The following is a 13,782-nucleotide window of genomic DNA, read 5'->3' on the forward strand; positions in this document are numbered from 1 at the left end:
ATTTTCCCTAATTAATTTTTAGTGTCAATGTCAACTTTGTAAATGTAGCACAGTTAAAACAACTATTGGCCCACCAAAGTGCTTTAAAAGTAAAAGTCAGAAACAATAAAAACTGTAAAACAATACAACTTAAAACATTAAAAGCATAAAACATATACAACAATATAAATATACATAAAAGACCCAATAAAAGTGTCTATCATGTGCCAAAAGCCAACATGAACGAGTGAGTCTTTAAAAGAGTTTTAAAAGAGGAGAGGCTATTTACAGTCCGTGCAGTTAAAGGTAGTGCATTCCACAGAGTAGGAGCCACAGCTGCAAATGCTTTACCTCCTCTGGATTTTAAAAAAAGAGCGTGGAACGTCTGAAACCATCTGGTTAGCTGACCTACGGGCTCTAGAGGGCTTAATAAAGTCTGATAAATATTCAGGGCCAGACCATTCATGGATTTAAAAACATGTTAAAGGATCTTATTATCGATCCTGTACCTAACTGGAAGCCAGTGCAGAAAAGAGAGTACAGGTGTAATGTGCTTGTGTTTCTTCGTCCCTGTGAGGAGACGAGCTGCAGCGTTCTGTAGAAGCCGCAGGCAGTTGAGCTCTAACCGATCAATTCTATTATACAAGGAGTTACAGTTGTCAAGGCAAGATGTAACAAAAGCATGAATAACCTTCTCAAGATCTTTCTTAAGTATGATTTTACTTTGTCTGGGAGCCTCAGCTGAAAAAAGCTAGCCTTAACAACTGAGCTGACCTGTCGGTCAAGTTTAAAAGCACCATCCATAATTACACCAATGTTCCTGTAAGGTGCGAGAGATCCAAAGGAACTAGAAAGGGCCTGAATCAGGTCAGGGCGACCGAACAGGACAACTTCAGTTCTGTATTTATTCAATTTTAAGAAGTTTAAACTCATCCATGCTTTAACATCCTGAATACAGTTGAGTACGGCCTGAAGACAGCCTTTTAAGAGGCTTTTACTGGCAGATACACCTTGACATCATCAGCAAAACAGTGGAAAGGAAGACCAAAGCTTCCCAAAGATCGATCCCAGGGGTAGCATTTAAAGAGAGAACAGAAGGGGGCCCAGAACTGACCCCTGGGGAACCCCGCATATCAGAGGGGTCACTGTGGAGGAAAACTGGCCCATGTGTACAGGTAAGATTGAAACCATCTCAAAGCAGTACCTTTGATGCCTACACAGCGCTCAAGGTGAGACAGGAGGATTGCGCGATCCACCGTGTCAAACACCACTGTCAGGTCAAGAAGGATTAAAATGGCACAGTTACCAGAGTCCAGATTTAACAAGAGATCTGATGTAGGTGTTGTGTAAATGTTTTTGAAGATGTTGGATCCATTCTCATGATAATGATGACTCAGCTTTTCATGAATTACCACACTATCGGTACATTTTTTGCATTAATGAGCAAGCAGTGAAGTAGTTTGACCATCCCAAAGCTAGCTAGGGTATGTGATAAACCATAGTCAGCTATGCGTTAGCAAGATAGCTTTAGGCAAAGTGTTTGTTTTGCTTGTCTAGCTTTTAGTAATTTAGCATAGGTTCTTTTATTTTATTTACTTATTTTTTCTGGTACTATAAACTCTAAAAGAACAAATTTTATTCAGTCATAAGAGATAAGATGTATGTTAATCCAACTTTAAAGGTAGGGTCTGCAAGAATTTTTGTTATTTGTTTGTAAACACAAATTCAAACTGGGCTCTTCCTCACTGGCTCAGTGCTGGCAGCAGCGGGCACCCACAGCCACTGACCCTGACTACATGAACACACCCACTAGCCAAGCAACCACCTGCAGCATCACGTTTCTACGTGGGAGAGACTTGAAAGCTGTGCACCTGACTTGGCATGTAAGCACTAGTTAACCACTGGGTTATTTGACACATACCTTCTCAGTAGAAAGCCCACTAACGTGGCTCTTCCCCCCCTGAGCTGCTTTCCAATTGCCTGAAAGTGAATGAAAGTTGAGCCAAGCTTCACTCTTTATTAGTAAAAAGCTTTATCTGTTAGGCGCTTTGTTTCACTTTGGTTGTGGTTTTCTTTCTCAGTGCTACGTCTACTATCATAGCCGCTCAGGATGGTGTTCACTTGCTAAAAAACACAAAGTCACTTGCGCTCTGGGTGCACTGTGATTGGCTGAGGTAACCATGTTTACTCTCTGCCCAGAAACGTCCCAATACAACCAAAACATCAACATACAGGCAGAGATGGAGGTTGAGGCAGACACAGACACTGACACACACATATATAGAGGTCCACAAGTTAAGATTCGGCAGGTTTATTCCTATTATAGCAGCGGTCCTCAACTTTTTTTACACCACAGACCAGTTTAATGTCAGACAGTATTTTCACGGGCCGGCTATTCTTCTGTCTCCACACTGGCTCTTTACCCTGCCTAAAGAAACTTTCCAAATTTGTTTGTTTTTTGTCCCTTTTGCTAGCTTGGGAGGTTTGGCGTAAAGAATGAGTCATAGATGGGTGTGACAGAGAGAATCCGGTCATTTTTAAAAATAAAATATCATTCAGAATCAGACAATAAATCAAACTGAAATAATGTAAGTTGAGTATTTTTTTTTTATGTGCGGCCTGGTACCAATTGACCCTCGAACCTGCACCAGTGGGTTGGGGACCACTGTATTAAAGCATATTAGCGTTGAGATTTTTTAGCATGCTAACATTATTCCATGAGCCTCAGTTCCAGACCTTTAAAATATTAGCACTTGTTCACTGACACCTTTCTTTTTTTAGAGTCTTTTCATTTTGTGTGCTTCACTCACAGTTTGTCTCCTTGTGCCAAGACAAATGTTTTGCCCTCCACGTATAGCTCACAGTATGCGCTTTCCACTGAAACCATTTATCACAGTCTCCAGCTGGTAGCAGCGACTTGGAGCTCTGCTTGAAAGCAAAATAAACCAGGCAATTTATGAAAAGTGTAAGACAAGATGAGGCGGGAAAGCCTCTCAAGGAGCTGCACCCAGTGCCTTGTGCCCATGGAAAAGGAATTAGTGAGAATTAGCAAGAAATACTCCTTTTCCATTACCCAAGCAGACAACTGACTCCGAGAGGGATTGTGGTTTGACTCAAGCTACAGAGGGAGAGAGAAAAAACAGTCTTTATTGGACCAGTGACGGCTGACAGACTGACCACATACAGCAGAAAACTTGGCCAAAAGGCAAAAAAAGTTCTTAAAGGAGAGGATATAGAGCTGTGGTACATCTGAAGAGAGAGGCGGGGTGTTGTTTTTCTCTGTAATATACTTAGGATATTTGTTGAAAAACGAGCTGTTAACTATTCACTCAAACAAACAGATGTCTTAGGCCTGCAAAGCGAAATGTATAAAGCACAAGGCTTGTTGGCTGCAGGGTAGTAATTTTTCCCCAAGTGTGGGTGTTATTACTCCTGAAGCTGCTTCCTGGTGGAAAGTACAGCTGGAGGTAAGCTAAACAATGCCAGGAGGGTTTTCTTTCAAAAACCATGTGATGTTTTCAGAGGCTGCCCCGTTTTTCTTGTTGTTCATACAATGTCAATAACTGGATCATTTGAATTTTTTATCAACAAACTATCAACATTCTGTTTGAACAATGCTCTGTATTTTTTCTCACAGAACTCGACATGACAAGGGAAACTGAACCAACAAAACAAATAAGGAAAGTTCAGATTAGTTCAGTGGACCTAATGGTCCCTCACAGCTGACATCTTCCTTTTGACGCTGTTATGCAACTGTGGCTTGTGGTCAGGGGAGTTTCAGACTGGGCTGCCGCTGCGTTGGCCAACAGAAACTCAGAAAAGAGTGTAAGTAGTCATGTAACAGTGACCTATGATTGAAGACCATCCTTCTGACCAGGAGGCCACAGACCCTCCACAGCTGAGGCTATTTAGTATTAAAGAGGTGGAGGTTCTGGGAAAATGACTGGGACCCATTAAAGTTATAGGTGTCCATTACAAGCTGATATCACTAAAGAGGGCGTACGCCTCCTCAAAGCTGTTGTTTTTTTCTACGTATGGTATCTTGGACTATTTCTTTGAAAACCCTCATTTAAATTCACAATTAAAGTTAGCTCTGCCCCTGACAGGCCTGCAGAAGGCTGGCCAATCAGAGGGAAGGGAGTTTTGTGCGGCAGGGAGCTTTAAAGAGATAGAAGCTAAAAAAGTTTCAGATAGGGACAATATAAAGCCTTAAATAAGCTCAATACCCCCTCTTACAGCAACAGCCAACAACCTTACAAAGAAAGTGATGATGGTTACTGAACAAGCTCAACCTTTCACAGAGGACTTAAAAACCTGTCATAGAAAATGCTTCAAGCTAAATCTTATTAAATCTGGTATTTAGTAGGAGACAAGAAGGAAAAACACACGTGCATATTGTCTGTTTAAATGTCACCATCATTATCTGCTCATAATGGGAGAGGGTGGCACAGAGACATGTTTCCATATTTAGAGAAAATGACTGAAAAGTCAGCCCAAAGAGCACAGAGCGACCGAGGGCAGTTTGAAAAGATGTTCCAGCCTCAGCTAGAAAGAACGAGCTGTTTCGAAGCGGAGGAAATGTAGTTCAGTCTAATGCTGGCAGAAAATAACCCTTCAGGTGTTTATTCTGCCCTTGGGCTTGAGAAAGCTGAAGAGGTTTGAAATCCTGTAAATTTATCCAACCTCTATAAAGATTTTTACAACCTTGGACTTCATGTGGAATCAATAGCACACAGGGGCACGGTGCGTTCACAAAATGATATATTTACCATCTGCTTTTTCCCAAAAATAAACCAGAGGGGATTTTGAGTAGAATCATTCAGGAGAGCTTTAGATTGTCTTGTACATAAAACTGAAATTCATGCAACTTATCAAAACACTCTAAAGGAAAATAAACAACATCAATACCTTATTGGTGTTAGAGTCATATGTCCCATGTTCTGGGCTAAGAGGTATGAAACACAGGTCCCTTGACAAGGCGCCTTGACTTTGAAGCTTCCTACAGCTACACTAAAAGGAATTAAGTGGACTCAGCTGCCAACTTCATATTTAAAAAAAAAATTACATGACAGTGTGTTATCCAGAAACTCTAAAACGCAGTGAAAAAAAAATCTGTGTTTACATGGGAACACTGAGGGACTGAAAACGCCGTAGTAAACATGCCAGGCCTGCAGGTGGTGCTATAACTGTCTTGTCCAGAAGCCGCTTTTTGGAGATCTCCACAAAGAAAAGTCGAGCCGGTCATCTGGTGTATTGGGGAATACTAAGAGCAGAAGTGGAGCAACAGATGCACATTTTGTTGAAAGACAGTCAGCGGATTCAGCAGATTGAGCAGCACAAGCGACTATTGTATGCACTGGCACGAAGTGGAGTGTGACGTCAGCGTTAACACTGATAACTCTGGCTTACACACCAACGGTGTCGGCAGTGTTTCAGAAAAATTCCACTTTGGAGGCTGTTTTCAAAAGTTTGTGTTTTAGATGGACTAAAATGCTGTTTCCATGTAAAGGCGAGGCCGAAACACAACAAAACTATTACGTTTCACCCTAAAACCGTTGTTGTGTAAATGGCCCTGTTTAGGCAAAGACATTTTTGAAGTAGACAAAAAGTGTCACGGTGATGTAGATATCAATCTCGTTGGAAAATTACAATTAACAAGCCTTTGCTGTGCTTTAACAGTTCTTAATGGAGGCTGCCATTGTACCGAGCTCCATTTACCCTCTTGGCTTCCTCACTGGTCATGTTACTGAAAACTATGAATACTTAAGCTTGCCTAAGATCTGACTGCCTTCTAAAGACACAAAGAAGAAAAAATATTGATTGAAAGACAACTGTTGATTTAAAAGTATGTAACAGTCCCAGTGTTGTTATGAATATACTGCGGCAGTGCCAAGTGCTACTGCTAGGTGGTGCCACCTCTCTTTAGTTTGTTGTGTTTACATATATGCAAGGAGACTGTGTTCCTGACTAGGGTTGAGGCTGAAAAGTTAGGGACACCCTCAGCAGTGGGGGTGATTTCCTGTTGCTTTCATTAAAATCAACCAACCAACTGCTGCTTCTAGTGGACGGACGCGAACGCATGTTTAATTTAGGCAGAGTGGTGCTGTGTTCAAGGCAAACTGGAAATACGGGACAAATTGCGTCCCTTATTGATTTAACGATTCTGTATTATACGGGACGATTCCATATTATACGGGACGGGTGGCTGATCCTGACTGACTGTCAGGAGCATTTATCCAAAGTGACATCTGGGTGGAAGTTTTGACATCTAGTTTAACTTTTCATGAAGAGCAAACTTAGTTCAGTGGAGACCTGGCTACATGGTCCAAGTTTAGTTTTTTGTGATACAACTGTTGTATGCAAAGTCCCTCTAGGTCCGTTTTTCTGTTTTATGATGAGCTGCTATCCAGGGATTAGCCTTTAGCTCCAGGAACCTACACCAACTACGTTACAAGTGGTTGATTCCGTCAGCTGAAAAAAATGCACATATCCATGATGAGTGGCACAGACACATCACATCTCATCACAACACACGGCAACAGATTATTTTCAGCCTACCTGCTGCAATTTAAAAACAAACCTTAAATTTTAATTCATTGACAGATTAAAACATTAATTATGTGTTAAAACAGTTTTATTATTAATGCTATCATCACTATAGCTCATAGTTCAAGTTACTTTATAACTCAGTGGCTCCTCAGGCTGTTTGGTGTCCGGTCACAATGTTACTGATTTAGAATGCTATCAGGAATTAATCCTTTGGTTTCGGTGCCAAACACCAGTGGTTAAATGTGCCATACTCCTTTCTGTGACCTGTGTGACCAGGATGTCCCTGGTGATTACTGTTGCTGAGGTTTCTCACCAATCAGAATCAAGTAGTTAACACAGCCTAGTAATAAAAAATAACAGGTGCATGTAATGTAGACAAACTACTCTAAATATAAATCAAAAGCAGCTGTAACACCCTGATGGTGCCTTAATGAATTACACCCACCAGAAATAAAATCATCAGAGGGAGGGAGAAGAATGTTCTACGATCAATAACAAGGTAAACAAATAATGTCCCACCTCCTTTCCTCATTCACGGAGAGCATGGCGGTCACTGGCTTACTTCCTCCCCTCCCTTTGTTTATCGCACACCTCCTGAACTCCTCGTGGCCCCTTTACTGTATGTTCTTCCTCTGACACAGACTCACCTGCTGTGAACTCGCACACTTCCCCTCACAGTGAGCAGAGCTGTGTATATTGTTTGATGTGAACACACTGTGGGGCCTGCACGACCCTGCTCCCATGTATGAAGTCAAAATTTAACTGAGGAGGTCAGGGGGTCATCACTTTACGTAGATAGAGGGAGGTGACTCAATACAAAGTAGAGTGTAAGTCAAAGAGGAGTGAGAGATCAAAAGAAACAGAGGATTTTCTTCCTTAAAGTCTTTTCCTAAAACACACCTGAAGCACTGATTCAGTATTTTAAAATTCAAACTGTAATTCTCTTTGTTCTTTTGAAAATCAATGAGTTTAAACCCGCCTAATTTGTTTTGCTGTCTTTGGGAACTTGAAATTTAAAATGTGCTCTTTCAATAAAGGCTGTAATAACAAGAACAACAGTATGTGAGTGCCTCTCAAAGAAATAAACTTTCAGAAACATTTCCCCTCTATTTACTGCATTTAGGTTTGACTTTTAAAGAGGAAAAAGCAAAGTAACAAGTGCAGTGAAACAGCACTTTATATTAACCTTCTGATTCCCAAGGAGGAAATGCAAATAAGCTCTCCCCTCTTTTTGGATCTCAGACATTGGCTGGTATTCCTCAAGCATCTATCACAGAAAGTGGAGTGCATTTTCTGTGTCTTTTACCAAAACAGTGATGGTCTAATTGTAGGGAGAGAAGGGAAATGCAATATAAGTTTTTACACAGGCTTTTGAAATAATTAGTTTCACTACAGGGAGATAAAGTGATTATTATTTCATCCTTTGGTGGCAACATGTTGAAAAGGAAGTTGAAGTTTCACAGCTGTTTGTTCCTCTATACTTACCTTCTTATCTATGACAAAGAACTGAAAAACAGAGTCATATTACTTCATTGATGCTCTAAACTGGGTCATCTCCCTGTTTAACAATACACCAGGCTGTAGCAATACCATGGCCTCAGCACAGGTGACTGTAGGTCAGCACAAAATGCCAGGTCACATCGTTCTGCTCCAAGAAAAACAAGTTTCCACAGGGTCAGTTATCCAAAAAAGTGTGTTGGTGAATGAGGGTGGGCTGAAAAGTTTGTAGCTTGTCTAGGAAGGAGCTATCAGTGATGAAACTTGACATGCATTCAACATTTTCTTAGGGCATGGTTTATTTTTCAGCACAGTCGATGTTTTCTTGGGTTGTTGCTGTGGCAGGACATCCCGACCTTGGGTCATCTTCAAGGCTCTCCCTACCCCTCTTGAATTCAGCTGCCCACTTTTTCACAGTTGATAAAGCTGAAGCATCACTCCCTGATGTAGTAAGCATGTCAGCATGACTGTCCTTGGCGGTTAACCCCTTTTTCTGCAGACATTTGAAAAAAGACACCATGATACCAAATTTTATCCATATTCACAAAATGTCTTAGGCTCCACTTTTCGAAGTCCTCAAACACTACATTAGTGTCACTTAATCTGAAAATAAACCATGCTGTAAGTGTCAGAAAATGTTAAATTTAATGCATGCCAAGTTTCATCACCACAGTACAACTCCTTCCTAGTCAGTCTATGAACTTTTCAGCCTTCCCTCGTATTCAAAGCCCCAGTGAGGAGGGTTTCACTCCTCAATAAAGAGACTAAAATTAATACTAGTGCTTTGATGTGGGTCTCAAATGAGGAGGAATGCCACAAGACCATGCTTGATCAGTTTAATTTAGTTATATGGCATACATTGAGCAATTAAGTGGCAGTACAGCTCAGAAAATGTAACAGAATCATGAAAAAATTGAATTAATTACACCAGCGGGTAACTAAGTAATGAGTTTCCTCTCCATACAATAAATATGTAACATAAAACTCTTTTGAGTTATTACCCCAACACCTGAGATCAGACATACCACCAGAGCCACCAAACTCTCTCAAATTGTTTTTAAATATTTTAAAGTTTTTAAATATTAATATTTTGCTATTCAAAAAAAAGGAAAGACATTGCCACAGTAATACTGTCCTTTTATTCAGCTTTCTTTTTGAATTGATCAAGTTTCATGATTAAAACATCTATAAAAAAGTTTTTGAGTTGTGTTTAGTTTGTTTTATACATGCATGATTAGTGTTCTATGACAAAAACTCATCCCTAAGAGATTATTTTATAAATTCTACCCCTTCTACTTCTTGTGTGAATAGTTGTCTGTCTGTACATGTAAAACCTCTCCATCAGAGAAGGGCTGGCAACCTGTCCAGCCTCCCAACGATCACAGCAGGGACAGGCACCAGACTGCCTTATTTTCTTTAGTGGAAGCAGAAGTGAAGGTGGAAGCCAATATCTCAAATAATGAAGATGTTACTTAATAGAAATGAAAGCTGATTTGAATCAGGATTGGACTACAGATGATCATTTTCAGCATCTTCAGCCTCCCATGTGGACATTAACCTGCTTCCAGCCAATGGCGTTGACCTAACTGATCTACTTTTCAATTCGCCAACTTTTGCTTTGGGATTTAGATCCTGTAAACAAAGATAAAATTTCTCCCAAAGCCCTATGAAACTCTGGTATCTTATATTAAACCTAAGAACACAATGTTTTGTACTACAGCAGGGTAAGCGGGACATAAACATCTGTCCACTCGGGAGAAAGAACCCGTATGATCTATGCAGATATTGATCAGATGAGCCTAGTAATCATTTACCTGACATCAGACAGTCAATAAAGCTCTGAGTCCTCACTGGGCGCCTCTTGGTCCTGTCACAGAGGAGGGAGACAGCTGTCCTGACAACACCTACACACACCAACATGAGAACTACAATCTCTATCACACTGTTGGTCCTGGTTGCCGCCTGCGTCCCTGGCCGTTGTGTTATCACCCAACAGGAGCCCCCCACTGAGACCAGCTCTCGGTTTGCCCCCCTGAGCGATGTGCGCCTCCTTGCCAATGGCCTCCTGCACCTGGGTCAGAGCATGCGGGAGTTTGCGCGAAAGACGAAGGAGCAGATTAATGACATCTTCCAGAAGCTTAACGTCTTTGACCACTCCTTCTTCAGGATGTCAGTGCTCGCCAGTGAAATCAAAGAGGAGGAAGAGGAGCTGAAGAAGACCACAATGGTGCTGAAGGCCAACAACGAAGAGATCAAGGGTTTGTCTGTACAGATCAGCTCTAAAGTGGACAGCATCCTGCAGGAGAAGAGCAGTCTGCAGAGTAAGGTGGACGGCCTGGAGGAGAAGCTTAGCAGCCTGACCAGCGGCCTGACCATGAGTGAGCAGGTGGCAGAGATCAACAGCCTAAGGGTGAGTCACCTGTTCATGTGTTTGTTGCTGAGTGCTACAATAAATAGCATAAAATCTCTTACTCAAACCTAAACCAGCAGTTGGGAAAAAATTTGGGTTCTCTAGCTTAGCAGTAAAATCATGTACAGAGGCTTTAGTTCACAAAGCAGGCGGCCTTGATTTGACTCAAACCTACAACCCTTTGCAGGATGTCATTCCCACTTCATCATCCCAGTTAATGACTCTTACTTTGTTTTGCTTTTCAAGAAAAAGCCCAAAATGTCACCAGAAACAAAAAAGAAGAATTCCTTGCCTGCTGATAAAGAGTAGTGTAGATTAAACACAGTTTTAAAAACCATGCTTTAATGACTCCCATTTTCCCCCCTGAGTGCTCACAACTTGGGATTGTGATGTCATTTGAAAGCAGTCTGCACTGTTAGAGGTATCATGTTGTATTATGAATCTGTGATATTGACACTTCCATCTCTTGCGTGGGTGAAGTGGTGCAGCAGATAATTGCAAAATTTCAAGAGAATTGTTCAAATGATGATGCAAACAGGAAAATTTGCCACAAATACTCTCTAAGAGACACTGTTTTGAAATAAAACGTTAGACACATGAAAATCCAAGATGACTACAGGTCCAATTATCAAGATGGTCGACATTTCTATCTAACATTTATTATTTCATTAGTTCAAATGGCATTGCTAACATGAAACTTGGCGCACATATTCTCAAAGGGACATCCTTTTGAAATATAACATCAGACATGCGGAAATTAAGGATGGCGGCCATTTTTTAAGATGGCCGCCATTTCTATTGTACGCACATGTTATCAATAGTTCAAATGATAAATGGCAAACATGTCAAGTCTAGCCTCATCCACATTGACAACTGAACTTGATCAATCATACATCAGGACCACGAACTTCTCCAGGAGCTCAAGGTCACCATCAGTCACTACAGGAGGGTACTGACTTAATTTGCTAAAGATGGGAGAGGCCTCAGGACAAATGTCCCAGGTTTGCCAGTCTTTTTGTCTTTTTTGCGAATGGCTGATCCAGTAGCGCAACCTGTGAAGCGTGAAAAAGCAATATGCCTGTGGTCTTCATAAGTCCAGTAGCTCTGCACAGGGTAACCCTGCATGGTCTAGCATCATTATTCAAAAGAGTGTCCCTCAGAGAGTGTTTGTTTTGCGTTCAATAGAAATGGTGCCCATGTGTAAAAAAATGGCTGCCATCTTGAAAATTCACGTGTTGAATGTAATTTTTCAAAGGCATGTCCCTTAGAGAGTATTAGTACCAAATTTAATGTTTGCATCACCATTTGAGCTTTTGGACTAATAAGCCTTCAACAGAAATGGCAGCCATCTTGGAAAATGGCTGCCATCTCTAATTTTTTTTTTAGAGAGTATCTGTGCCAAATTTCATGCTTGCATCATCATGTGAACAATTTTTTCAGTTGTCTGCTGCACCATAGCCAACTGTGGAACGACTTCTCAAATAAGAATGAGTGACTATTGCCACTATTTTCAGTCTGATTCCTGATCACTGTGTTTCTTCTTACGGTTTGCGCTGATTGGCGAACCCATTTAATAATAGCGCAAGAGCTATGTTTGTAAACAGAACTATAATTTGTGACATTACAAACATTGCTCTAGCTTTACATGATTTCAGTCTAGAAGAAAAAATCCCCTTTCTCTGATTGGCCAGCTCTCTGAAAACCTGTCAGGTGGCAGCACTAGGGGCAGACCTTAGTGTTTGAGGCCCATCCCTCCATCTTGTCATGAACCAGTTGGGAGATCTTTTAGAAATAATGACTTTTTTTACCTCAGCAATTAGAAAAAATAAAACAAACATGCTTAAAATAACACAGTAAATGATACACCTGTATTAATGGACAGAGCCGATTATCACTCTACAGCAACAGAGTGTATTCCGTCGAAATACGGAGAGAAAAAGAAACACTTTCTGTCACTGAGCTAGAAAATACCTCTGGAGATCAGCAAAATTAAGCAACTCTAAAAACAACCCTGACATTTTAACCCACTCTCAGTGTTATGGCAACTTGTATTTTTTCTGCACAGAGTTAAGCAATATTACTTCCAAAAGACAAACACTGATCACAGTCATTCAATATTTACACTGTAAACATGATTCAGTCTTCTTGTTAAAAACAGAGGTGAAAGAGTTTTTAATAAGGTTCCTGAATATTCATTTTGAACACTGAAAGATCTTTTTTTTTAAATGAAGATCTTATGTTTACTTGTATCTCTCAAGCTGCTTTAAAAAGAGTCGGTATCTTGAGTATAAGAAAATGAAATGAGACTTTTCTTGAGCAGATCCCATGATTCTTTATTTTGTTCTTGATCAGGGGGTGATTCAGAACCAGGAGCAGAGCATCATGAAGCTGCTGGAGGCTGTGAGGGAGCAGAGCCATCAGCTGAGCCACCAGAGGTCAAAGATCAAGATCCTGGAGGAGAAGGTGAAAGTTGGGAGACAACTATAAAGTAATTAGATTGGGAAACATCTTGAATACCCATGTTTATGCAGAGCTTGACTCCATCAGCAAAGATCTGGCAACTGTTAATGCTCACTGACTTTATTATTTGGTTGATCAAAAACGTAATCACTGTGTCATGTAAATACATTGTAAATACAGACCTGCATCACTGCTTTAGCAAAAAAGATACAAAGAACTACAAACACCACAAAAACTACTCTGTAAACGTTAATGAAAAATGAAAACCATGAATTAATCTCTGTAACCCTGTGAGACCTCTATATCAATCATTCCCAAAGTCTGGGTCCTGACCCAAAGGTGGGTCGCCAGAGACTTTTTATGGGTCACCAAATTATTTTTCATTGGACATATTTTGGATTTCGGGGCCATGGCTTGTTCCCCCAATAAAGTGGGTCACCTGAAAAAAAGTTTGGGAAACACTACTCTATATGATTTATGGCTTGAAAAAAAAAAGAATTTCTCTCAGGAAACCCTTATTTCAGCCTCCATCTGAACCACTTTGTTTTAGCTCCTGTCTCTTTAGAATAGAATAGAATAGAATAGAAAATACTTTATTTATCCCCGAGGGGAAATTCAGGAGTCACCGCAGCATTTAAGAAAACAAAAGTAAGAAAGAGTATAGAAAGTGCAAAAAAAGTCCATAAGAAATTAGATGACGACATCCAGTCCACCACTCGTCACCACTCTCCAGCCCAGCCAGTCTCCACCTCCACAGGGTCCAGGACTGAGCCTCCCCAGAAGTCTGTTCAGTCTCTGTCTCCTGGATCCTGTCTGCTCACAGCAGGCGAAGCTCCACCAATGTGGCGCCGGCGTCCGATGTCAGCTCCGTCAGGCACGTCCGTGAA

General features: G+C 40.9%; 1 protein-coding gene across 2 annotated transcripts in view; it reads left to right on the forward strand.

Annotated features, from left to right (window-relative positions):
• The window catches only part of LOC141804928 (angiopoietin-related protein 3-like), a 34,006-nt gene that overhangs the window by 13,641 nt on the left and 6,583 nt on the right, over window positions 1-13,782 (forward strand). Inside the window, exons 2-3 of one of the 2 annotated variants that reach the window (XM_074689608.1) lie at window positions 10,192-10,435; window positions 12,788-12,898. In XM_074689608.1, coding sequence (XP_074545709.1) covers window positions 10,193-10,435; window positions 12,788-12,898 — 354 coding nt within the window. In that variant the 5' untranslated portion in view covers window position 10,192. Of the gene's footprint in view, window positions 1-9,289; window positions 10,436-12,787; window positions 12,899-13,782 lie in introns of those variants that run through there. The other variant, XM_074689607.1, reaches the window with a different exon arrangement.

The sequence above is a fragment of the Halichoeres trimaculatus genome, unplaced genomic scaffold (assembly GCF_033239565.1).
Source record: "Halichoeres trimaculatus isolate MK-OKI-2021-1 unplaced genomic scaffold, fHalTri1.1 fHalTri1_scaffold_15, whole genome shotgun sequence".
Taxonomy (NCBI): domain Eukaryota; kingdom Metazoa; phylum Chordata; class Actinopteri; order Labriformes; family Labridae; genus Halichoeres; species Halichoeres trimaculatus.